General features: G+C 44.2%; 1 protein-coding gene across 2 annotated transcripts in view; it reads left to right on the forward strand.

Annotated features, from left to right (window-relative positions):
• The window catches only part of SLC4A8 (solute carrier family 4 member 8), an 87,506-nt gene that overhangs the window by 25,861 nt on the left and 34,389 nt on the right, over positions 1-27,256 (forward strand). For both annotated transcript variants that reach the window (XM_008055674.2, XM_008055673.2), the window contains exons 3-14: positions 4,311-4,457; positions 4,949-5,084; positions 6,996-7,156; positions 11,529-11,717; positions 12,723-12,814; positions 13,781-13,938; positions 14,810-14,897; positions 16,418-16,564; positions 17,327-17,427; positions 23,500-23,674; positions 24,595-24,728; positions 25,798-26,043. In XM_008055674.2, coding sequence (XP_008053865.1) covers positions 4,311-4,457; positions 4,949-5,084; positions 6,996-7,156; positions 11,529-11,717; positions 12,723-12,814; positions 13,781-13,938; positions 14,810-14,897; positions 16,418-16,564; positions 17,327-17,427; positions 23,500-23,674; positions 24,595-24,728; positions 25,798-26,043 — 1,774 coding nt within the window. The remainder of the gene's footprint in view (positions 1-4,310; positions 4,458-4,948; positions 5,085-6,995; positions 7,157-11,528; positions 11,718-12,722; positions 12,815-13,780; positions 13,939-14,809; positions 14,898-16,417; positions 16,565-17,326; positions 17,428-23,499; positions 23,675-24,594; positions 24,729-25,797; positions 26,044-27,256) is intronic.

A 27,256-nucleotide genomic window follows, 5' to 3' on the forward strand; every position in this document is an offset into this window, starting at 1 on the left:
TCCTTCCCTTTCCACCTTGCTTTAGCCCTGCTGGCTGTCCTTTTGCCTTGGTCCAGCCCACAGAATCCCAGCTTAGTGCCCATGTACTTGGTATCTTCCCTCTTCTTGGAATACTCTCCTCCCAGGTCTTCCCATCACTCAGATGTTCCCTCTAATCATCTTGTCTGGAATCACTCTTCTCCATCCTACCCACTGGTCCAGATACCCTAGCACTTTACCTTATTTGGTTCATAGTGATTATCAATATTTAAAATAATATTTCTTTTGCTTTCATGATATCTGTCTCCTCAACTAGAATATGTGTCCTGAAGACTTTGTGCTGTTCACAACTGTATCCCCAGTCCTTGGGACAGCACCTGGCACAATTAGGTGACTCCAGTCTACTGCTAATGCCACCTGGGTTGATCTCAGTCGTGTACTCCAGGGATTCCCTTAACGTACTGGAGTGGAACATAATTAGTTAATAAGTGGCATTTTATTAAGATGCTATTCAATTTGACTTTTCACACTTTGTGGTTTATACTAATAATGTCAGGGTTTGGAATTCCACATCCTAGCAGATGCCCTCCTCTGCTGCTGTCTTTCTGCTTCTATGAAGTTGCAGGATGACCACATTATGTTCAGACATCTGCCCATTAAAGATGTCCTATCCTCAGATGTACATGAGGCAACACAGGACTGTCCTTGGACAGGATGAGGGAAGAGGTGTCATTCCAGCAGATGCTCAACTTTTGTTCTCTTGCCTCTCAGCTGCCTAATAATCTCTGATCTTCGCCTGTAATCCTCACTGTTGCTTTTTTATTTGCTTTATCACTTTGGAATTGAGAAAACAAGGGCAAATAAAAGGAGGGATAAATAGAGAAAGGGGTTAAGTTAGAGCAGCCCCCAGGACTTCCAACCACTTGGAAGTAGAAAGCGCAGTAAAGGAAGTCAAGTGCAGACTCAGGAAACCCCATTGCTGGGAAAGAAGAAGATGGAGAGTTGACACCTCTTCCCATGAAGTCTCTTTCTCCAGGAAGTCTTCCTGATTAAGCTTTCCATTCTCAGGTCGCTTAGGATCATCTCAGTCCCCCCATGCCCTGTTGAGTATTTTATCCACCCTAGACACATTCACTTTGGTCACATGTTCCTTTTTAGCCCCTTTCAGATTGGAGTCCGAGACCTTCGTAGATCAGTGGGTACTCTTGAGGAGGTCCGAGGGGTACTTAGGAGACAATCCACTTGCTGAACATTGTGGAGGAATGGCTGTGTGTGGGACACCATGCTTGGTTATGTAGGGATTCCGACAGGAAGGTCTAATCTGGGACATGGAGGGGCTTGCAAAGACAGAGAGCTGCTTCCCTTGAATGCAAGGCAGCAAATAAGAACGTGAGAAAAGTGCTGGCCAACGGCACTGGGATTTAGAGGAAAGAGGTGGCACATCCGAATGTGGAAATCTGAAATACCAAGAAGGAAGGCACATCTGCAGTGAATCACGAATAAGTGAGCCAAGTTAGTGTCCAAAAAGCACTGGCACTTTTGTGAAATAGCAGTCCGGTTCATACAGAGAAGGTGTGAGGTGATGGTGAGGACAGCAGCCTGAGCCATGAGGAGGAGACGAACTTGAAACCAGGCCATTCTGTTGCTGGGTGGATGCAGGTGTCCACCTCTAGGCTTTTCCCCAGAATGTTCGTTCTGTGTGAGCTTGTCAGATGCACACTTTTTATTTATTTGGAGCTGATCACTCATTTGGTGCAGAAGTCTTTCCTGTTATTTTTCCCACTGGATATATAATTTGTACTAAAGGAAGAAACACTAGAAAGGAGGCTGGGGACAAAGCATGAAAGTATCTGAATACTGCCAGGCACAGTGGCTCACACCTGTAATCCCAGCACTTTGGGAGGCAGAGGCGAGAGGATTGCCTAAGTCCAAGAGTTCAAGACCAACCTGGGAAACTTCATAAGACCTCATCTCTATAATAAATAAAAAAATTAGCCAGGCATGGTGGCACGTACCTTTGGTTCCAGCTATTTGGGAGGCTGAGGTGGAAGGATTGCCTAAGCACAGGAGGTCAAGACTGTAGTGGCCATGAGCGTGAGTGAGACTCCTACTCAAAAAAAAAGGGAGTTCTGAATTTATATGGGGGACCTGTGATCAGAACTGTGACTAGGAGGGTTAGTTTGTAGGATTAAATTAGTGTGGAAGGCAGAAAGGATGCCCCAGCTTTGTAAACAAAGTGGGAGGAGCGAAAGACTTGATGTCCCTAATCTATGGATGTACAGAGCAGAGCTGCAAATCTAAGCACAGGTTTCAAGCCTGGAAGCTGACAGAACAGCAAGGCCACAAACAAGCCTGGAAGAAGTGAGTATGCGCCTGATGTGAGATGGAGGATGGTGAATTTGCGGTGCCACATGTTCAGTCATTATAGACAAGGATTTTAGGTCATTTGTAGAAGTGAACTTTGAAATAGAGAGTGTTTAGACTAAAAAGAGAGATGAAAAGGGCCAAGGATAGAGACCCAGGGAGCCTTCCTTTGGTGGGTTATGGAGAGATGGAGAAGCACAGCCAGAGGCAAGTGATCCGGGAGAGGGAGTGGTCCAGGAGCTGAGGGAGTCCAGAGCACCAGGAGGAGGACGTGGTCCAGGGCTTTGGGTGTGGCCTGGCACATGGTGTGCTCCCAAGGAAGTCTTTGAGCTGAGCTGAGAGAAGTGTGAGATGACGGAGCTTTGGTGAATAAGTGATGCGTACTGTCCCCAGTGAAGGCAGCTTCAGGAGATACTGGAGTCAGAAGGCACGGGCAGAGGCTGTGAAACGGAGTGGTGAGGGAAGGGAGTTAGGCTACTCACTGTCCTTGTAAGTGGGCTGATGGAGAAGAAAAGAGGACAAGGCAGCAGCTTGGGAGAATGTGCTGTATTGGGAAGGTTACTTTTTAATATTGGTCAGGAGAAACCTGTGGAAGGGATGGATGAAAAGGAGAAACTGAGGCTAACTGGAGTAGCTGGACTCTAGAGGGGTGGGAGGCCAGAGATGGAGAGCCATGCTTGTTAGCTCGGCAGAGGAGAATGAGCCATACTGAGAGGGAGGGAGTTCACATAAAGGGTTGACTCTTCCAGGAAAGTCTGAGGTGAGACCACCTATCAGAGGGAGGGACTGTGCATCAGGTGGTGGATTTGAAGGCAGTCGCTAAAGATTGGAACAGCGTCTATGGTGGAAGATCCTGGGAGTGGGCCTGAGCTCTAGAGTACTGGGTGGAAGTGGGGGAGATCCAGGCGCTGTGCGTTGGGCATGGGAACAACCCTGAGGCTGTGGTTTCCGGGCTCCAGGCTTGACAAGAAAGCCAGGGGAAGCCAGGTGCAGGTGACAGAGGCCTGGAAGTCAGGATGAAAACAAAAGCAGGTTTAGAGCAGGAGTGAGAGAATAGGCGAGGAGGAACCAGGGTGGGACGCTGTGGGGTCAGTTACTGTTTCCTGTTGTCTTCTTCTGGTATAATATTTAATCTCTCGCTCTAACCCCAGCCTCACCTGCCTTATGATTTATGACTAGTCTTTCACTACTATTCTAGGTTGTGTATTCTACAACGCAGGAATAGAATAATGAAGCTGGGCAACCCCCTAGGGTCCCCTCCCACTGCGGGAACTTTTCGTCCTCTTAATAAATTCTGCTTTCTAAAAGTAAAAATAATAATGAAGCTGATCCTAGAATGTATTAGCTGCTCAAATTTATTCCAGGCATTGTGTTAAGCATTTTACATGCAATAACTTATTTACTGCTTACAAAAACTCATGAGTTTAAATCATAAGCTTTTAGTATTTCTTTTTAAAGGTGAGTCACTGAGAGATTAGATCAATTGTTCAAGGTCATATGGCTAGCAAATGATAGAATGGAGTTTTAAACTCAGGCAGGCTGACTTGAACCTTAACTGTGTTCTTAACCACTTTTCTAAATTGCCTCTCTGCCAAGACTTGCCACAATTGTCATAGAGCGACTGTATTGCCTTTTTAAATTTAATCACTCAGTGAAATTGTTGTTGTAATAGCGATAGCTAGCATCTGTAATAGCGATAGCTAGCATCAGCCTTTAGAGTTTGCAGATCATGTTCAAACACATTATTTCTTTCAGTCTTCACAACATCCCTATGAGGTTTGCAGCCATGCAGGACAAAGGAAGAGAACTTCAACTCAGATCTCTACCTCTTTAGTCCTGGAAGTCTTTGAAGTTTTGTCATCCCAGAGTTGTGACCAGGCCAAAGAACTGTGATCTTTTTTCTCTTTATGATGCTAGGCTTCTTTTCCTAAAGGAGTCCTCTCCATAGACCTTCTGCTTCTTTCCAGGTCACAGGACTCTGTATGTGGGAGTTCGGATGCCACTGGGCCGGCAGAGCCATCGGCATCACCGCACCCATGGCCAGAAACATCGGAGGCGAGCTCGGGGCAAAGGAGCCAGCCAGGGGGAGGAAGGCCTGGAGGCCCTGGCCCATGGTAACAGCCTCGGGAGAGAGGGTGGGTGTCCTGTCCTGGAGGCGTGGTGAGGTTGAGGGGATGTAACGCACTGGGATCAGGTGGTCTTGATTCTCTAGCCTTTTTGTGGGATTTTCAGAGCTTGCTTCCAAGAAGAGGAAGCACCTCTAAGAATCAAAAGTATCTTCGTGAAAACTTCACAGTTCAGGCTCCTTAAGATCAATACCATAGTAGATGGAGTCCTTTGCTAGAGAATTCGCCATTCCTTTTGGTCAAATTCATCAGATTTCCAGCTTCTTGTGGGTTTTCTACAAGTGGTGGTAATTCATAATTTTTTCCTCCCATGAAACTACTTCCACAGAATAGCCTTTTCTCTGAGAATAAAGAAATCTTTTTGATCTGCTTTCAGGATTGTCTTCTGTACATTCCTGAAGTTGTTAGGGAAGGCAGATACTGTTTCTGTTCCAAGTTGGAGACTAGGTGCAGACCTTTCTCTTTGGTTGATTTCCTAGACACACCATCTCAGCGTGTTCAGTTCATTCTTGGCACTGAGGAGGATGAAGAGCACGTGCCTCATGAGCTGTTCACAGAGCTGGATGAGATATGTATGAAAGAGGGAGAGGATGCGGAGTGGAAGGAGACAGCCAGGTGAGGCCTAAAATAACCTGGATTAAGATCTGCGTGGGTAGTCACATGTGCGCCTTTCAGCAAGTGACAGGACTGCCTGCCTTTCATTTCTTCTTGGGAGAAGTGATGACTGACGGGGGACCAATGTGTCAGAGTCTCCTGTGGGAGGCTTAATGTTGTCCTCTTTTTGGTATCGCTGGTCATACCTGAGCCAGTTGACGTGGAGCATAGGATTGGTGACATAAACATGGGACTTTCAGGGGAGTCCTCTCATTTGTTTGGGGCTCAGTAGGTTTATAGGCTAACCTGATATTAACCTTCTGGCTTAGAAGCTGTGGACTGGGTCACCCAGCAGACATAGTATAGGTTTGGACTTTTTCTGCAGGTAAACCATAGGGTCATTTGGATTTTCATTCACTGGCAGTTCCAGAATTTTTTAGACTTTAACTTCCTCTGAGACAATTCAACCTCACAGAGACCCTTGGGATTATAGCCAGCCTGATGGTAGGCTTCCTGGGGTATTTGTAGAGTGAAAGTGCTTGTTTGAGACTCAAGCTCCAGAAAAGCCCTCAGGATAAACAGAGACATGTTAGGCTCTTCTAGTAACTGACAAGTAAACCTTACAGATGATGATGAAAAGTCAGCATACCTGAGCCTCAGGGAAAGAGGCAAGGTGGGGAACTGACAAAGCGTGGTTCCAGCTGTCATTGAAAGCTCTTTCTGGATGCCTGCTCTATCGTGGCCGTTTTCTACAGGTAGAGAGATTTAAACAGGCCACTTGATAACAAGTGAAGACGCAATCTTTTGTCATTCTGTTTTTATGAACTTCTAAAGGTCACACAGAATACTGAATGCTAAAGGTCACGCAGGATACTGATTAAAAAGAAAATATTATCATTTCATTAGTGTGATTTATCAATGTGTCCAAATGACATAGATTACATCTATTTTGTAATTGGTTTTTTGTTTTGTTTTGTTTTATTTGAGTTGGAGTCTCACTCTGTAGCCCAGACTGGAGTGCAGTGGCCACTCCCAGCCACTGCCGTCTCTACCTGCTGGGCTCCGGCGATCCTTCCGCCTCAGCCTTCCAAGTAGCTGGAACTACAGGTGTGCGCTACCATGCCTGGCTAAATTTTTTAATTTTATTGTAGAGATGAGGTCACGCCAAGTTGCCCAGGTGGGTCTCGAACCCGCGGGCTCAGAAAATTCACTCACCTCAGCCTCCCAAAGCGTGGGATTACAGGCTGAGCCACCAAGCCCTGCCCTATTTTGTAATTGTACAGGCACTGCATGCTCATTATAGAAAGCTAGAAAAGATAAGCATAAAGAAAGAAAGAAAAGTCATCTGCAATCCCATGACCCCACAGAGAATGAGGAACATAATATTTTGGTATCTTATACAGGTGTGTGCTTATATTTTTTAAGATTTATTTAAATAAGAATGGAGTTAAAGCCAAGCTCAGTGGCTCAGCCTGTAATCCCAGCACTTTGGGAGGCTGAGGTGAGTGGATTGCCTGAGCCCGCGGGTTCGAGACCCGCCTGGGCAACTTGGTGAGACCTCATCTCTACAATAAATAAAAAAATTAGCTGGGCATGGTGGTGCACGCCTGTAGTTCCAGCTACTTGGAAGACTGAGGTGGAAAGATCGCTGGAGCCCGGCAGGTCGAGGCTGTGGTGACCGGGAGCCGCCACTGCACTCCAGTCTGGGTGACAGAGTGAGACTCCAACTCAAAAAAAAAAAAGAATGGAGTTAAACTATACTCCATCAAGCACTGTTCTACCATCTGCTTTTTTTATGAACATGTAGATTAGATTTTACGTGTAGATTAGATGACTTTTCAGTTATCTTTCTCCGTGGATTCCATTGATGATTCTCTCTTGAAAATTCCTCATTTTCTATCTTTGACATTTCATTATTTGTGATGCTTTCAGATGGCTGAAGTTTGAAGAAGATGTTGAAGATGGGGGAGAACGCTGGAGCAAGCCTTACGTGGCAACCCTCTCACTGCACAGTCTCTTTGAGCTGCGGAGCTGCCTTATTAATGGAACAGTTCTTCTGGATATGCGTGCAAATAGCATAGAAGAAATTTCAGGTAAGGTTAAGTAGGGAAAAATGGAGGAACTTTTATGTAAATGTAAGAAGTGTGTCGGCAGGAAAGAAGTGTTGGTGTAGTGAAAAGAATAAAGAAGGCCAGGCTCAGTGGCTCAGCCTGTAATCCCAGCACTTTGGGAGGCCAAGGCAAGTGATTGCCTGAGTCTGCGGGTTCAAGACCCGCCCACACAACTTGGAGAGGCCTCATCTCTACAATAAATAAAAAATTAACTGGGTGCAGTAGCACGTGCCTTTAGTTCTGGCTACTTGGAAGGCTGAGACGGGAGGATCACCTGAGCCCAGCAGGTCGAGGCTGCAGTGGCCGGTAGCGTGCCACTGCACTCCAGTCTGGGTGACAGAGTGAGACTCCAACTCAAAAAAAAAGAATACAGTGGCTATGTGTCCTTGGGCAAGTCACAACCTCAGTGTCCTCAGCTGTGGGATGGGCTTCACTGTGAAAACAGGCTTATTATGAGATTCAAATGGCATGGTGTTTAGACTTGTTCATTAACTAATGTTTATTGTATATCTGCCATATGCTTGTTAATGTGCTAGGCACAGGGAAATGAAGGCACAGTTTCCACCTTCAAGGAGTTTACCTTCCAGTGGGGGAAACAGCCATGGAAACAATTAAAATAAGTGCATTAGCAGAGATTGCTTGGTAATAATTAGGGAAAGGGGCAACTGGGAGTTGTGCAGAGAGAAAGGGGTGAAAGAGAATTAAAGACTTTTAAACATGGCATCTAGGGCAGGCATGAAGGAAACTGAGCCAAAGTACCTCGGTTACTTCAGCATGATGTGAAAGGAAGATGTGTGACTGCATTTCCTGTTATAATTGGGTATTAAATTATTGTTACAGGGACAGAGTTGGAGAAATAGCTGGGTGCATGTGGGGACTTTTCCTTTGGATTGGCTCTGTATGGCTGAACAGGTTAAATGAATATTTCATTTAACCTATTTTTGAGAAGTATCAGAGTAATTCTGCCTCTCAGGTCACATGAGGACCCTCAGGATGAGTAAGCATTCATGGGACCCTGTGTCCCACTCCTTTTCAAGGAGATATCTCAGAAGTACCACTCTGAATGCCTGGGGAAAATGGAATTCTTGTGTTTAGCATTGAAGTCACATCATTATTTTGCTAACTTTTGGCTATGTGTCTGAAATCCCACAAGTGTCCCTTAAAAGGTTTGTGTTAGGTAGAAGAATCTCTGAGATCTGTTAAGGCTGCTTATAACTCAAGGAGTCATTAGAGAGTTTTGAGCAGGGTAGGGACCAATCAAATTTTGCATAATAGTGCTCACTTCAGCACCAGGTTAGCATGGCTCCTGTGTGAGGATGACGTGCAATTTCGTGAAGTACTCCTTATTTGTTTGTTTGTTTGTTTGTTTGAGTTGGAGTCTCACCCTTGTTGCCCAGGCTGGAGGAGTACAGTGGCATGCTCATGGCCATCACAGCCTTGACCTGCTTGGCTTAGGCGATCCTTCCGCTTCAGCCTTCCAAGTAGCTGGAACTATAGACACATGCCACCACATCCAGCTAGTTTTTTGTGTGATTTATTGTAAAGACTAGGTCTCACCAATTTGCCTAGGTTGGTCTTGAACCCTCAGGTTCAGGTAATCCTCTTGCCTCAGCCTCCTAAAGTATGGGAATTACAAACTAAGCCACCACACCTGGCCAAGTACTCCATATTAAAAAAAAAGAAAAGAAAAAGAGAGAATGACAGCAATATGGGGGCTGAATTGAAGGGAGAAAGGGGTTAGGCTATTGCAGTAGTTCAGGTGGGATGCCATCTACACTATGGGTGGTGATAGCAGGGGATGGAAAGGGGGTGCAGTTTCTAGTGAGATTCAAGAGGTAGAATTGATGAGACCAGTTTGACAGATTGGGGAAATGAAGGAAAGAGAGTTAAGGAATCTGGCATAGATGGTTGAGTGGCTGGAAAGCAAGTAGACCTGGTGGGAAAGATAATGAGTTTAGTTTTGCGCTTATTGAGTTCTGGGACTTGATGGAACATCTAGATAAAAATGTCTAGTGGGTAACTGGAACTCTGATCTGGTGCATAGGAGAGAGATCTGAACCAGGATATAATTTTAGTGAGCCATCAGTTCATAGGAAGCTGGTATGTGTCATCTTGGAAGTGGCTGAGCTTAATTTTTTTTTTTGAGTTGGAGTCTCACTCTGTCACCCAGACTGGAGTGCAGTGGCTGCTTCCAGCCACCGCAGCCTTGACCTGCTGGGCTCTGGTGATCCTTCCGCCTCAGCCTTCCAAGTAGCCAGAATTACAGGCATGCGCTACCACACCTGGCTGATTTTTTGATTTTTTGTAGAGATGAGGTCTCGCTGCCCAGGCAGTCTCGAACCCGCGGGCTCAGGCAATCCACTCACTTCAGCCTCCCAAAGGCGCAGGATTACAGGCTGAGCCACCGAGCCCGGCTGTGGCTGAGCTTATTAAGGGAGAGAAGATCAGAGGACTGAGGACAGAAATCAGGGGAACTCCAGTGTTTATGGTGACCGTTGGGGACTTATGAGTAGGTTAGATGAAGAGTCGTCAGCCAAGGAGACCACGAAGGGGTGGTCAGAGAGGTGGGAGGAGAATCAGGCAATGGTCATGAAATCTGTATTCATTTCCTAGGACTGCTGTAACAAATTTCCACAAAGTTGGTGACTTCAAACATCCAAAATTTATTGTCTCCTGGTTCTGGAGGCCAGAAGTTCAAAATCAGTGTATTAGCAGGGCTATGTCCTCTCGGAAGACTTTAGGAAAGAGTGTTCTTGAGGAGAAGCTTGCTTTTTCCAGCTTATAATTCTGGTGACTCTAGGTGTTCCTGGGCTTAATTGCTGTATAACTCCAGTTTCTGTCTTTGTCTTCATGTGGATTTGTTCTCTTCCGTGTCTCTCTTCTGTGTGTCTCTTATAAGAACATTTGTGTTGGATTTAGAGCCCACCTCAGTAATCCAGAATGCTCTCATCTTGAGATCCTTAATTACATCTGAAAAGACCCTTTCGAAAAATAAGGTCACAGTCACAGGCTCTAGGGGGTGGTTTAGGACATAGGCATATCTTTTGGGGAGTCACCATTCAACCAACTACAAAAGTCAAGAGGGAAGAGTTTTGATTCATCAGTGTCAAATGCTGCAAGAGACGTCAGATGAGGTCAGACTAGAGATATCTGTTGGATTTAGCAACTGAAAGGTTATTGATGATTTTACCAAAAACAGTTGTTTTGTGGGTAGCCACATTTCAGAAGGCTGAAGAATTTTTCTTCTGAGAACTTTTAAGTAATAGGAGAAGAGAGAGAGAGGAGGCCATAGATATAGGAGTGATAGGTCTTGGACATGGGGTGGATTTTTTTTCAAGATGAAGAATTTTGAAGCTTGATTATAATATGGGGAAAGGAATCAATCAACTTACAGATGAAAATAAATATGGATCTTTGGCTTGAATATGAAATAGATTTTCCACATTTATAGCAGCACTTGGATAGTCACGGGTGGAGTTAGAAATTAAGACTAAGCCGGGCTCGGTGGCTCAGCCTGTAATCCCGTGCCTTTGGGAGGCTGAGGTGAGTGGATTGCCTGAGCCCGCGGGTTCAAGACCTGCCTGGGCAAGTTGGCGAGACCTCATCTCTACAATAAAATCAAAATGAGCCGGGCGTGGTAGCGCGCACCTGTAGTTCCAGCTACTTGGAAGGCTGAGGCGGAAGGATCGCCGGAGCCCAGCAGGTCGAGGCTGCAGTGGCTAGGAGCAGCCACTGCACTCTAGTCTGGGTCACAGAGTGAGACTCCAACTCAAAAAAAAAAAAAGAAAAAGAAAAAGAAATTAAGACTAGGTTGAGCTTTCTGGGTGGCTTTTAGTTCCTCTTGACGATGCTGGAATGGTAAACTCTGGGAGGAAGAAGATATAGGGAAAAACTGGCAGATGGTAGAACAAAGTGGATAATAATGTGGGCTTTTGAGTGAGTTCCGAATTTGAATCCCAGTCCTGCAACTGACTAGATGTGAGACACTGGGGAATTTTGTAACATTTGGGCTTCAGTTTTGTCATCTGTAAAAATATTGCTATAGATACCTACTTCTCAGGATTTTTATAAGGATTAGATAATATATATAAAGTTCATGGTTCATTTCCTAGCACATATTAAGTACTCAGAAGTTTCTATTATTAACAATGATTTGTTACATGAATAAAGTATAACTTTTCACAGCCACTGTCATCCAATAGCTCTTCCATACACTGAAGCTGCAGTTGCATCTCAGTGACCCTAGTGGAGCTGCTTCCCCTCCCCATGCCCTCCACCCCACCCCACCTGATGTTGGCCCCCTTGGGTTTCCTGACCCTCACTTTGAGTGTTCGTGAAACTGCCTACTTTCCAGACCTGATCCTGGACCAGCAAGAATTATCCAGTGACCTGAACGATTGTATGAGGGTGAAAGTACGGGAAGCCCTTCTCAAAAAGCATCATCATCAGAATGAAAGGAAGAGAAACAATCTTATTCCCATTGTTCGCTCCTTTGCTGAGGTTGGCAAGAAGCAGTCTGATCCACATTCGATGGATAAAAATGGTAAGATCGTTAGGAGACTGTTCTCTGTCTTTATCAATGAGACGTCTGGAAACTAGTTAGAGATGCTGAGTTACTAGAGGGTGGGGGCTATATTTGTCTGTTATATTTCCATGCCCACATAGACACTGATTGGCAGAATGGCTGGCTAGGACTGGTGCCCATGTCTCTCTTGTGGCACTAAGGCTGCATTCCTCAGCTAGATCATTGTGGGCCCAAGGTGAGGGCCTTGTACCCCAGGGTGGCCGTGGAATTAACATGGCTTTGGGGAGGTATTCACATTGGGGATAATTTGAGATCTGAGAAGGTGGACTGGAGCTTTTTAGGAGTAAACAAATGTCTTAAATTAGGGAGGTAAAATAGAGAAGTGTAGGTTCTTGAGTCAGACTTCTAGGCCTTTGATTCTGGCTTTACCACTTGCAAAGTGTGTGACCTTGGGCAACCTACTAAGCCTCTTTAAGTCTCACTTTCTCACTTGTAAAGTAAGGATAATAGAAATTACTCCATAAGTTTATTGTGAGGCTTCAAGAGTAAATCCATGTGAAGCCCTTAGCTGGGTGCATGGTAGGTTGTAAACATTCAATACGTTTCAGCTGCTGATTGGTTCCTTTTCCTCTGGCCAGACACAACCTCATCTATATTCATCTCCTGGTCTCCATATTCACTGAGTCACCATGTGCAGGGGATATGCCTGGGAATCTATTTTTGAGAAGTTCTCCATAGGGGTCTTTTTTGTATTTTGGTTAAGGATCACTGCCTTAATAGAGACATAAAAGAGGGCACAAATGTGTTCAGGAAGAAGGTGCAGAAGCAGTAAGACCTCTGCCCTCCCTTACCACTAACTGGTAGGTAAGGAACTAGGTGTGTGTGGGTCCTGGCTTCATAGCCATCTTCACCTTTTCTCCATGTAGGCTTTGCAGGGGAGCAGAGCCAACCAATGATGGATGGGGTGTGTCGGAAGGGGCAGAGGGCAGGGACACAGAGGATTCTGTCTTTTTTTCCCAATAGGTCAAACCGTGTCTCCTCAGTCTGTTCCAACTACTCATCTTGAAGTAAAAAATGGAGTGAATTGTGAACACAGTCCTGTGGATTTAAGCAAGGTGAGCAGAGACATGGGAAGTTGGCTTCTAGGCCTAAGATGGTGTTTATTGGAGCCTAGAGTCCAGCCAATAGAATCTGGGTGAGCTTTCCTGAATCTGGGTATTTCGAGGCTCTTTAAGACCAGGGCCATTTCAGCATAAAAGGAGGCCTATCCATGTGTGTCATCTCCCTTCTACCCTATCTGAGTGAGGCTGTTTCAACAGTTGGTGCCTCCAGATTAAACATGCTGGAACCTGAAACTAGCTATCTCAGAGGCTTTCCAACACAGACCTCCTGATTGTTCAGGCATTTTTTGGTACCTGTTCTCCAGCAGTTCCTCCTCACGCCCTAGGGTTTTTCCAGAACAAGATTTTGCTGCTGTCTCCTGAAACTACATCTTGATCGAAACTCTCCTTGAGGCCTATGACTGTGGTATCTGAGGCCTTCCATGGTATCAGTGCGTCAGTGCGGTTTCTGGTCCAAGCCTTGGTCTCTACTTCCAGCCTCTCCTTATTCTGTGCTTGACAATATCTTTCCAAAGCACAGATAGTATCATGTCACTTTCTCTGCTCATAAGACTCCCTGTTTTATTTAGAAAACCCAAAACTTCTAATAAAGCAAGTATTTACAAAGAGAAAGAATGTGACCCAAAGCTTCAAAAACAGTCCTCTCTGAGGAAGCATGGTGCAATGAGATTGAAATCAGAATACCTGGATTTAAATTCTGATTATATATCTTAAAATCTTTGTGGTCCTGGGCAAGTCAGCTTCATCTCTGAGTCTCAGACACTCATTATTATTTTTCTCTAAGTGGGACTAGTACGATGGTCTTATCCACCTTCCAGAGTTTCTGTAAGGATCAAATAAATTAGTGTGAGTAAACGCATATTAACCATAAAGTGATGTACAAGTGTAAGACATGAGGACGGTGGCTGATATTTAGGTTGATGGCTTCCAAATCATCAGAGGGTTCTTTTGGACTTTTAGGTAGACCTTCATTTCATGAAAAAAATTCCCACTGGTGCAGAGGCCTCAAATGTTCTGGTTGGAGAGGTGGATATTTTGGACCGTCCCATCGTTGCCTTTGTGAGGCTGTCTCCGGCTGTTCTTCTCTCAGGCCTGACGGAAGTGCCAATCCCAACAAGGTAATGGCAAATATAAAACACATGCATGCTATCTTAAATACAAATTTATGTAGCACTGGTAGAAGCAGCCAGTTAATGTCAGAATTTAGGATTACTTAATTTTAGGAACAGTGTTTAAAATTTAACAGTAGTCTCAGAAGATTGGGGTGTATTTGATTGACAACTCTGCAGAGACATTTTAAGACTTTTAAGGCTGTGACTACACAGTACCTCTAGCCTTGGAAATAGAGAATTGAAGAGCATTCAAAGGGCATAGCGGGAGCCAATCGTTTGTTGCAACAGGAAGTGTGAGTCTTGCTCTCCCAGTTCTCCCAGGGAAACAGCTCCAGCAAAGGTATTCGTGTCTCTTTTGACAGTTCTGGCAGGGATTGTATGGTTTGCAAATATGCCTGCATGTGTTCAAAAGGCTATTCATGTGCTCTGAAGGTGGTGATGCTGATGATTCAAAGCCCCGCTAATTATGGAGAGTATTAAGATGTTCTGAACACAGTTCAGACTCCTCTACAGGACTTGATCATTTCAACTTTCCTTTCCCTTCCTTTCCCCATCATTTTCTTATTAGAACAATGAATAGGATTACGATAACCTTGAATTTGCACTACAATGCCATGCTTTGATACAGCATTCTTTCTATAGCTAGGAATTGTGTCTATGGAAATCCTAAGAAATATCACCACATTATTGAATGATGTCACACAAATAGCCTGTAATGCCTATTGTGGAGCTGTTAGGTCAAGGCAACAGAGAGTGATCGATCTATCACTAGTTGGTTGCCCTTTTTTGATTTCTGTTTAATAAGAGAGAGAAATGTTATGCTGTTCAGGGAAGAGTATATTTACTTACATAATTTCCTCTTCTGTGTGTTTGCTAGATTTTTGTTTATCTTATTGGGTCCAGTAGGGAAAGCTCAGCAGTACCATGAGATTGGCAGGTCCATGGCCACCATCATGACAGATGAGGTATGTGCCACTTCTGCTTCATTCATTCATCTTAGAAATATTTATTAGGTGTTTACTCTGTGCCAGGTACTGTGCTAATTTGGGAATAAAAGAATTTCAATTGTAATGTCTGCTGGGAAGCAGCTCAAGAAACCCCGAGAGATTTTTCTTCTTATGTTCCTTTTTTGAGTAATCAAGAATGCAGATAAATCTTTTTCTGAGAAAATTATTCTTGCCAAATAGCACACCTAGAGAAATACATTAAGGTTGACTTAACTTTCTTTCTTTCTTTTTTTTTTTTTTTTGAGTTGGAGTCTTACTGTCGCCCAGACTGGAGTGCAGTGGCCGCTCCCGGCCACCGCAGCCTTGACCTGCTGGGCTCCGGCGATCTTTCCGCCTCAGACTTCCAAGTAGCTGGAATTACAGGCATGCGCTACCACGCCCAGCTGATTTTTTTGATTTATTGTAGAGATGAGGTCTCGCCTGCCCAGACGGGTCTCGAACCCGCAGGCTCAGGCAATCTACTCACCTCAGCCTCCCAAAGGCACAGGATTACAGGCTGAACCACCGAGCCTGGCTTGACTTAACTTTCAAGAGAAGATGGTTAATTAAATACATCCAATCTGTTTATATAAAAGAAACCTCACTCCATTCCACTAAATGAGACCAGTCTGGATAAAGTTCCAGGTATGACCTTGGGCAGTGTAATGTGAATGTTCTCACTTGCCTTTACCAAGGCAATCAGACATTTTGGCATCGTGTTGAACTCACAGTGCATACCCTGGTGAGGACTGTGCTATACTATAAAGCAGGGCTTTCAAGTCATATGTCTTGGAGACAGAGGGTGATGTGGGCTGTGTTTTGGCATCTTTGACTGGGAGGCTTACTTCATGGAGTTATTACTTATTACATTAATAATTCCATCCAGTGTTTCCAACCATTATGATGGAGAAAACTTTCCAGACATCTTGCCTTTCCTGCCATCATTTGCAGAGATGACATCGCTCTTCATCTAGAGTTGTGTCTTAACTCTTCTTGTACTAGCAGACATATATTGGTCTTTTTGACCCATCACATTCTTTTTTTTAAATCCTTTTACCCTTGCACTTCTCTCAGTGCTAAAGTTTTCTGCATCTCAGATCACCACGACAGAGATAAAAATCAAGGCTGGGCTCGGTGAGTCAGCCTGTAATCCCAGCACTTTGGGAGGCCGAGGCAAGTGGATCGCCTGAGCCCGCGGGTTCGAGACCCGGCCGGGCAACTTGATGAGACCTCGTCATCTCCACAATAAATAAAAAATCAGCTGGGCGTGGTAGCGTGTGCCTGTAGTTCTGGCTACGCAGAAGGATCGCCAGAGCCCAGCAGGTCGAGGATGTGGTGGCCGGGAGTGTGCCACTGCACTCGAGTCTGGGTGACAGAGTGAGACTCCAACTCAAAAAAAAAAAATCAAGAGGTCCTGTCCATTCTTCACCACATCAGTTGGTGGATTGTTTTAAGTAAAGTGACTTTCAACTTTCCTGAGAGTTTTTTCTTCTCTTTAGATTTTTCATGATGTGGCATATAAGGCAAAAGAGCGAGATGATCTCCTGGCGGGGATTGATGAGTTCCTAGACCAGGTGACGGTGCTCCCTCCAGGAGAGTGGGACCCTTCCATTAGAATTGAACCACCCAAAAACGTCCCTTCCCAGGTAACATATACACATTAGCCAGTGATGGCTAGGGTCACTTGCTGGAAGCCCACTATGGAAAAAGCTCAGTAAATCATGACGTGGCCCTGTTTTGGGCCTAGAATGTTTTCACGAATGTAATAAAAGAATCTGTAGTAACATAGGTTGGCTCAGGTGTGATGGGTTGAGTCAAGATTGCCCAGGGATGGATTTTAAACCAAATTTTGAAGAAATGATATGGAATGGAAGAGAGAAGAAGGGAAAACATTTCTTGGGAGTACATTGTGACAAAGTCATCAAATGAAAAGAGCAAGTTGTATACAGAGAGCAGATAGGGTTCCCCATATTTTTTGACATATTAAGGAAAAAAAGGGACCTCCTACTATGTACTAGGTACTAGCCAGGTACTTTAAACATGTGATTTCAACCTTCCCAGCAGCATCCCAAAAAACATTGTAATTCCTTGTTTTATAAATAAAAAATAACAGTATCTTCTAGGGCAAATCTCTGTGGTAAAGTAAGATTACCCAGAGGCAGGATGGCAAAAACCCTATTTTTATGTTTCTGGGCAAGGCATAGTTGGGAGTCAGGTACTGTTGGAGAGATGGAGATATTATATGCTGTTTTTTGTGGGAGCTACATCAAATAAGTAAATGCATTTGAAAGCTATGAACACTTGGGCATCTTTGGTTGCTTTTGTATTATCCTATCACCACTCCCTCTAGTAGCAGGGAGGGCAAATAGATGCTAATTTGGGTAATTTTGTGGTCTTTTTTTTAAAAGGAGAAAAGGAAAATGCCAGGAGTTCCAAATGGAAATGTTTGCCACATAGAACCGGAACCACATGGGGGTCATAGCGGGCCAGAACTTCAGCGCACTGGGCGGTGAGTTGTGGGGTGTTTCACAGTCGGTGCGGCTTTACGGGGCAGAAGTTATATAAATAAATGAGGCATCCTCTTTCTTTCAGCCTTCTTCTCTGTAGTGGGAATTTGTTGGCTGGGGATGACTTTTCAAATGGAATCACTGACTAGAAGTATTACAAATGTATCCCGTCTTGTACTCATTCATTCAAGTTTCTCAAGCCACCTACCATGTTCTGTCTCATCTTCAGTCCTTCCTACACATTGTTCCCTCTGATTTGAACACTCTTCCCCTTCCTCATCCCCTAGTTAACTTCTACTTGTTCTTCGTCTCAGCTAAGGTGTCACTTCCTTTGAAAAGCTTTCCAGGACTTTCTATAGATGAGGCCAGGTACTCCTGCTATGTAATGTCACAGCATTGAGCCCCAACCCCTCCCCCACATCACAACCCGTGTCATACTTTATTATGATTGCTTGATATCTTTGCTGCTAGACTGTTTGCTCCAAAAGTACGGGGACTCCATTCTATTCCTAGCACCCAGCACAGTACTCTGCCTAGAGTAGGTACTCAGTATCTGATGAATGAATGAATACTTTTAGAATGATGACTGCTCTGTATGTAGCATGGGGTGGACTAGGTATGGATAAATGTTGAACAATCATTTTAGGTTAAGCAACTCCCTTGGGGTGGGAAGGTAGGAACTGTTTTAGGCATGTGTGCCTCAGAATAGACAGTTGATTCTTACAGACTTTAAGGATAGATGTCCAAGGAAGAGATCCTCTCAGGTAGATGGGGAAAACAGGTCCCCAGACCAGGAGATTTTATTCCCCAGGTGGGCAGGTGGTAAAGAGGATGATATTTTGGGTTGTGTGACATTCAGAGGCGGTGTCCCCAGATCATGGGGGAAGGTGGAGACTATGACCCTGGCTCTGTTGTGTCTAGGAAGGGATCTACTGGGTGGAGAGTCTCAGTACAGGACTCATGATGGAAAGCAGCGTTTCCACCCTCTGCTCCCCGGTTTTCACTGTCTTGTCTTCCTCCTTGCTTGAAGTTGCTTTCTTTACTCTTCTATCCTCAGCACTCTGTCCAGTGGAAACTCCGGGTTGTTTTAGATTTGTGGAGAGCAACTCATATTTCCACTCTTAGAAATTCAGGGAGAAGCCAGGAGCAGAGACAGAGAAACAGGAGAGAATGGCACTTAGCTAGCAGGACCCTGGTAGAAGAGTATGTTTTCTGGTTGGAGGAATGTATTTGGGGGCAGGGGAAGATAGCCTTGTTCTGGAGGAAGCACTGGTGGAAAGAAAGAGTCTTTTGAATGGAAGGGTCCCTGAAAAGAGGGAGCAAGCTCCAATAGTGAGTTAAACATCGAAAAAAATGTTTAAAGTTGGAGAGGCCTGAAGGAGGTGGGGAGTCTGGTATTGAGATGCAGTTCAAGGGCATCTGTCCTTCGTATGGGTTCCGGGATTAACAATGTCCTAGAGGAAGTAGTGTTTTTTTATTTCAGAAAAGGGTCCTGAGTATGAATTTGATAATATTTCAAAATTATGATTTAGCTTTTGGATATGCACACCTTAGGACTTAGAATTTGAAAGTAGTAGAATCGAAGGCAACAGGGTTTCCCTCAAACAGGTATTTGTACAGAGGTGAGATTTCAGGTTTCATTTGGTGCCAAAGAAGATAAAATAAACTAGTGTCCCAGGCTTTATAAGAGGGTCACTTATAATCAATTCCACATGGGGGTTTGGGAGACCATGAGATTAGATCTCAACAGCTATGTGATCTCAGATACAGTACTTGATGTCCCCAAAGAAAACCTCATATTGCCAGATCATGGTATGCTTAATAACAAATCCCACGTACCTTAACTCACAAATTCAAATGGGATTTGAAAAAGTTCTCCCATAATGTCATATCAGGAAATTCAGGAATTGACAAAGCTGAAAGGTAGCTCTGGGCTCAGAACTGAGCTTTGCTTGGTATGGGAGGTGCTTCCTCTTTCTGAGCTCCTGATATTTTACTCAAAGCCCTACATAAAGGACCTCAAGACACATGACCTGCATCAGGGATCACGGTTCCAGGCCAGCTCTGGCCCCTTTCCCCATCTCACATTATGTGGCAGGTAAATGTGATTCTTCCCCACAAATGGACATCCTAGAAGTTTCTGTATCCCTTCCTGAATGGCACAAACTAAAAACATATTAGCCTAGGTTTATAATTCTTCAAACCACTATTTGTGTTTGTTTGAGATGTAAAACTTACTTTATGCATGCCATCACAACTTTAAGGCAAATCTTGGAGAATTAAGGGATGTTATCCTTGATGGGATGGAGAAGCTTTTAAAGGCAAAGAAGAATAGAGTCTAAGAAGGTGGAAAAGCAGACGAAGTAGAAATGGTGCTCTGAGTTCTGTGTATTCTGACCCTGCAAGCTGGGGCTAGGACAGCATCTCCAACCTCCCAGATGTTGAGTCAGGTAGAGATGCCATGTGTAACAAGAAAGTATGACTGGAGTGTTCCTAGGCCAGAAGCGCCACAGCAAGGAGGATACTCTGGAATGGGTTTTTCAGGGGAGGCTTATGTTCCTTACTGGGACCACTTTTGGGAAGGGTTAATAAAAAAAGAATCAGGAGCTGCTGTCTTGATGATCCCCCCACACTTCAAACAAGTTTCTTCCCAAGCATACCAGACAAATGGATGACCGGCCTGTCCCTAAAGCCCTCCAGGGAACGGCTCCCTAAGTCAGTGCTCCAGAGCCTCGTGACCCTCTACACGGGTAAGTCCTTTCTTGCTTCAAGCTTAAATTCATGTCCCTGTGTGCCTCCTGCCCCCCCAAATTTGAACATCAAGGACAGTATTGAAAGGGAAAGGGGGCAACCCCTTTGGGTCCTCTCCTACTGTGGGAGCTTTTCTGTCCTCTCAATAAATTCTGCTTCCTTAAAAAAAAAAAAGGGAAAGAAAGTCCCAAGTATGGAGAGAAGCGTCTATGCCTGGTTAATATCTATTGTAGGTATACAATTATGGTTTGGTTTTATGCATGAATGATGTATGAGACTGACTCCATAAAAGTATTCAGAAATTATTTTATTAATTTATAGCTATGCCATCAGTATGAGCCTCAGACCTTTCCCTGCCTTTTAATTACTGCTAGGCAGACAGATATCTTCCCTTTCTATGACTTCTCAAAATTCGTTTCACATAAATCTTTTGCCTTTTGCTCACAGACACTCCTCTCTGAAGACACCGTCTGTGTCCAGGGGCTAACCAATCATGGCAGCCTCTCAGGTGACTTCGGTGGGGTGGGGCTCTCTGTTGTAGAAGGAGATTCTTCTCCCAGAATCATGCCCTTCAGAGTAAGATGATTGGAGAGGTGATATTCACATAGTAATAAAATGCTATGTTAGCTAAGGACCCAGAAACACTTGAATCTTGCCCGGACTAATCACTGCTGCCTATAAGGGCATTGAGGGGCTATTTACCCAGAGGAGAAAGCAAGGCAGAGTGACACTTTTTTTTTTTTTTTTTTGAGTTGGAGTCTCACTCTGTCGCCCAGGCTGGAGTGCAGTGGCACACACGCTCACGGCCACCCCAGTGTCAACCTGCTGGGCTCCGGTGATCCTTCCGCCTCAGCCTTCCAAGTTGCCAGAACTACAGGTGCGCACTACCATGCCCAGCTTATTTTTTGATTTATTGTAGAGACGAGGTCTTGCCAAGTTGCCCGGGCTGGTCTCAGACCTGCGGGCTCAGGCAATCCATTCTCCTCGGCCTCCCCAAATGCTGGGATTACTGGCTGAGCCACCAAGACCGGCTGAGTGACAGTATTTTACTAACTAGACCCTTGATCCCAGACTCTCATGATCTAAACCCTGTAGATAGCTCCTTCACCTGAGCTGGGTTTGCCAGACAGGCTAAAACTGAGACTGGCTTTGCCTCTTTCCTCGAAGCCAACACCTGGATTGTGATGTTGCTGTCAGTTGAGCAAAGGTGAATCCCAACTGCACCCACCAAAACCAGAGGAAAGGAGTAAGCAAGTGAGATGGAACAGCATGCCCTGTGTCCACCCACACACCCATTGTACTGACTAGGTGACAGAATGCATTCAGTGGAGAAAGAGACCTGACTGGACCTTCTCCTTGGCACACAGGCCTAGGCCTCTTCATACCCTTCCAGGCTCCCAAATAGGAGAGGGAAAGAGAGAGCTGGCCAAGACTCTCCGTGACAGAGTAGCTTGGCTGTTTTTTTGTTTGTTTGTTTATTTGTTTTAGCTTTTTATTATAGAAAGTTTCACACATAAAAGGAGAGAGAGTAGTATAGTGAACCCCAAGTACCCATCAATTGTATCGACATTTTGCCAATCTTGTTTCATCCTTCTCTTCCCACTTAATTTTATTTTTATGTTTTCTAGATTATTTTAAACCAAATCACTGATACCATATCATTTCACCTGTAAATCCCTCAGTATGTATCTCTATTTGATAAGGTTACTTAAAAAACAATTATCATGCCATTAGCAAGTCTAACAAAATTAACTATCATTCTTTAAATCATCTAATACTCAAATCTATACTAAACTGTGTTTGATTGCCTTAGCAATATCTTAGAGTTTATTTACTTGCCATAGGAGTTAATCAAGTTTTGCGCTTGGTTGTTATATTCCCATTCTATAACAGCCCCCTTTTCCTGTGCCATTGATCTGTGGAAGAAGCCTAGTGATTTTCGCTGTAGATGATGAGTAGCTCTTCTTGTTACTTGCCTGACAGCTTTCACTGTGCAGCATCTCCACTCTTAGAAGAAGACCGAATCTGGGAGCACGACTCCTCAGTGTGGGATGTCCTGCTCTTGGTTTGTCTCATCTTTGGGAAGTGGGAGGGGCCTTCATGTCCGGCCACGGTGCCTGTTGATTCTACCTCCTGATTAACCTTTGGATCCATCCACTTCTCCCTGTCCCGATCCATACTTTATTCATCACGCCGCGGCAAGAGTGATCCTTCCAGAATGCATGTTTGCTTATGTCCTTCCCCCACTTACAGTTCTTCAGTAAGTTGACAAGCTTTTAGGATAAAGTCTTAATTCCTTGAAGCCATTGACAAAGCCTTTTGTGACTCAGCTTCTCCAACCTCTTCTATTGTATTTGCCCTTCACACTGTATTACCCAGTCACGGCTCTTTCAGCACCTTGAACCCACTGTGCACTCTCACCAATAAGTGTCACCTATACTGGCCTGTCTGGCTAACTCCCAGCCTATCTTTTGAGTCATGGCTGAAATGCCCTCTCTGTCCTATTCTCCCATGGCACCCTCTCGACACTGCTTGTCTCCTGCACTAGACTGTTGGTCCTAGAGAGCAGGGCTGGGTTTGTCTTGCCTATTGCTGTGTCTCCAATACCCAGCACAGTGCCTGGTGCCAAGGATGTGCTACTGCTTGTCAATTCCATAAATTAATTATTAACCTAATTTCTCATAAGTAAGGTGGGTAGTTGTTCAAAACAAGAAAGTGCATGTGACAAGGGCTTTTTATCTAAAAAACATTTAATAAAACTGATAATTTTGGCCACTGTTTGTTAAGCACTGGCCAGGCCATGTGCTCTTTGAGCTATGGCCTCCATGTTTTCTTAGCTAAAGCCCCCTCCCCTACCTTGGGAAGGTGAATCTCTCTCTCTCTCATTTATTTTCTAAATGAACTATATTGAAGATAAATTAAAAAACCATATTTTCCCATCTTAAAAAAATCAAAGCTAATAATTTTAATACTTTGAGTGGGTCTTGCACATTTCCTCCTAACAGCTGAGAATTTAAAGTTTGAAGCTAATACATGCTTTCATGTTATATTTTTTGAACTTTTTATTGAATGAGTAATGTGCAAACCCAAATTAATTCTTTTTATACTTGGGATACTCATTCAGATTTACTGTATGTCATGCCCTTTGTTGCAAAGAGACTGGGCGGGCCCCAGAGAGATCTCCTGTACTTGTGGTCACATTTAAATAAAAGTATTACTTCAACACAGAGTGCACTTGAAATGCTCTCATGTGTGTGTTGTTCACACGTTCATGTGTTTGTGGAAGGGGATGCATTAGAAGTCTGTCCGTTGTCTCTCCACAGGCCATTTGGGGGCTTGGTGCTGGACATCAAGCGGAAGGCCCCCTGGTACTGGAGCGACTACCGGGACGCACTCAGTTTGCAGTGTTTGGCCTCCTTTCTGTTCCTGTACTGTGCCTGCATGTCACCTGTCATCACGTTTGGGGGCCTGCTTGGAGAGGCCACTGAGGGACGCATAGTAAGAACTTTTAACCACTTTTAATGGTCCCAAGCAAGACTGCAAATATTGTGGTGGCAGCCAGCTCCACGGGGAGAAATACTTGGCCCAGGACTGAGGAGATCGAATTCTTTCTCCTGAGTTACTTGGTCTTCTGACTTCACACCGAAGAGCAACACGATTCTCCCTTTAGAACAGACTCTGTTGCTGAAATAATTCATTTCAGCAGCTATTTGCCCAGTTGAATTGTGTGTGGCCTCAGTGATGGAAAATGGATATTCTGGTGCCACTTAAAAATAAGAGTTCTCATTTATTTATGTATTTATTTATTTTTGGAATCGGAGTCTCTGTTGCCCAGACTGGAGTGCAATGGCACAGTTGCAGCTCACTGTAGCCTTGATCTCCTGGGCTCAGGCCATCTTTCCACCTCAGCCTCCTGAGTAGCTGGGACTTTAGGTGTGTGCCATCTCGCCCAGATAATTTCTTTTATTTTTTGTAGAGATGAGGTCTCGTTATGTTGCCCACACTGGTCTCCAACTCTTGGGCTCAAGCACTCCTCTTGCCTCAACCTCCCAAAATGCTAGGATTACAGGTGTGAGCCACTGCGCCTGGCCTGAAGATAAGATTTAAAGTGACTGTGTATGAGAGCCTGTGGTGTGAACGTTATCATTGTGCTTTCTATATATTTTCAAATACCGAATTGAGACACTGAAGACTAGGACTTAGTTGGGCAATCGTGTGTCAATAGGCTTGGGCATCTGCATTATTAAAGTTGTATCTGTTTACAAGAGTATTAGCTGGTGTGTACACTTCACTCTCGCTAAGAAGAAATACAAGCAGATTGTTGGGGCACACTTGCAATCCGAGTCAGGAATGCGCACAAGCCAACATTGCTCTTAGTGTGGGCTCTGGGTTCAGTGGTGATATTTTTTTCCTTCCAGAGTGCAATTGAATCTTTGTTTGGAGCCTCCATGACCGGGATTGCTTATTCCTTATTTGCTGGACAGGCTCTCACCATCTTGGGAAGTACTGGGCCAGTGCTTGTGTTTGAAAAGATTTTGTTCAAATTCTGCAAGTAAGACATTTGTTTTTCTGAAAACTCTAACTGCATGTGGCTATTGCGCTGTCAGGGTTGAATGCCAGGGTCCTGTGTGAGTATAAGCAGGCAGTGTTGTTCTGGGTCCTAAGAAACCTGGAAGAAGAACACCATTTGGTCTGTTGTCCTGCCTCCAGTAGCACCATACCTAAAACAGCAGCTTTTCCTATTAATGAGCTTGATTAGTATCTCTCAGCTATTATTGAAGTGTTTTTTGTTTTTTGTTTTTGTTTATTTGTTTTTGCGGGGGTAGTCCCACTTGTTGCACAGGCTGGAATACAGCGGCACAGTCATGGCTCAGGGCAACCTTGATCTCTTAGGCTCAAGTGTTCCTCCCACCATATACCATAGTGGGCTACAGGCATATGCCACCATGCATGGCTAATTTTGTTAATTTTTTTGTTCAGATGAAGTCTCGCTCTGTTACCCAGGCTGGTCTATGCAAATAAAACTCCTGGGCTCAAGCTATCCTCCCACCTTGGCCTCCCCAAATGCTGAGATTACAGATGTGAGCCACCATGCCCAGCCCATTATTGAAGTCTTTTTTGCTTTTAAAAAAACTTTTCTTAGCTAATTCAAATTCCTCCATTTCCATTGCAAGTCCATTTTTAATTAGGCTTAATATCCCCCCCTATATTTTGTTTGTTAGTGGTAGTGGAGCTCAGCAGTACTCTAGTTTTCCTATTTTTTCTATAAAATCTTTTGTTTTCCACTTATATTAGAGGTAGGAGCACGTGGGACCAGGGCCAGCCCCTTTGTCTTACTCCAAGAATAAGATCTTAATTACATTGGATAATAATGGCGAAAAAGTTGTATGAGATAATTCCTTCCTTCTCCACTTTCCATATCCCTGCCCATATCCCATGAAGCAAATCGTTATCACAACTGTGCCAGGAGATTATTTAGAAGCAAAATGCAGTCAGAATTAGGGATAAACTGGACTCCAGTGCTGGTATGGATAATACGAGATGAACTAACCGTACTGCCAGCCCTTTGTCTCTTAAAGCCACCCAGCCATGCTTTTTGATGAACTTTGCTCTTGTTTCAGAGACTATGCTCTTTCATACCTCTCCCTGCGAGCTTGTATTGGACTGTGGACCGCTTTCCTGTGTATTGTCCTTGTGGCAACTGATGCCAGTTCCCTTGTCTGCTACATTACTCGCTTCACTGAAGAAGCATTTGCCTCCCTGATTTGCATTATTTTCATCTATGAAGCAATAGAAAAACTGATTCACCTGGCAGAGACCTACCCCATCCACATGCACAGCCAGCTGGACCACCTTAGCCTCTATTAGTAAGTGTGCTTTCTGCTTATTTTCTGTTTAACTGAGCAAAGGGCCTAAAGTTTAATTGCTGATGTCAAGTGGCAGGCAGTGCTTGCAGCTTCTGGTAAGGAAGTGTCTTGGCCCTCTGGGGAGCAGACCTCAGCTATGGATGAGGAGACTTGGAGGGCTGCCAGAGGAGAACAATCAGAAGTGATGACAGAGAAGATGGACTAAGAGTGAAACAGAGGGACTAGAGAAACGCTTTCCAGAATGTGTCTTTTGGTTCTAGGCATTGAAACAAAAATAGGCAGCAAATGTTGCAGGGACAATTTGAGTTAGTTATTGGGCAGAATTCTTTTTGCATGGACTTGTGAGCTACAGGGTCTGTTATCAAGTGAAGAGAGTGGACTCTCTTTCTCTGAAAGGATATACAGGTCACTCCTAGGGATCACTAAATAGAGATGTATTAATAATTCCATTCACATCCAGGGTCTCTCACGCTGTTTCATAAAGATGAGAAATCTTCTCACTTCCAGATTTCAACTTAAAAGACTGTTTTCTTCATGTGTTCCATATAGTTTGGATCATCTGGAAAAGACCCAGTATCTGGCTGTGTTTTCAACCATCTATGAGAGTCTAGTCCTATAAATCATTTCTTCTCTAGAATAATTCCAGATTATGAGTGAAGAACCTTTTGTGTTAGCTCTGTGTATCAAGTTCCCTCCTTCTGCTTTGCAGTTCTGATGTGGAGGACCTGGCTGTGAACAATTTCAACCTGAAACTGTGAGAAGGGAGTACACTACATGGCAGCATCTGCCAACCAGCCACAGATGCGCTTTTATCTATTCTGGTTACCCATTCATTAACCTTTACAAATCAGAAGCAATAAACAATTTATTAGAATTTTAATTATTTTATTACAAAGTCACAATGATTAGGGAGTACAATCTCCAAAGCCTACTGAATTGGATCCTGTTGACATTGTAGTTCTCATTTCTGTAACGTTCATTCTTTAACCTTTCTTTGTCAATAATTTGTTTATTTCACAAATATTTATTGGGCACCTATTATGTGCCAGGCACTGTTTTATGCCCTGAAAACACAGTGGTAAACATAACAGACAGAGGATCTACCTACCTTTATGAGGCTTAGATCCTTGTGGGAGAAGACAGACAAGTGACCAGCCCTATACTGAGCAGATTTTGGATCTGGAAACTATAATTCTTTGTTAATAAAGATCAA

The sequence above is a fragment of the Carlito syrichta genome, unplaced genomic scaffold (assembly GCF_000164805.1).
Source record: "Carlito syrichta isolate Samal-C Ts95f unplaced genomic scaffold, Tarsius_syrichta-2.0.1 Scaffold301920, whole genome shotgun sequence".
Classification (NCBI taxonomy): domain Eukaryota; kingdom Metazoa; phylum Chordata; class Mammalia; order Primates; family Tarsiidae; genus Carlito; species Carlito syrichta.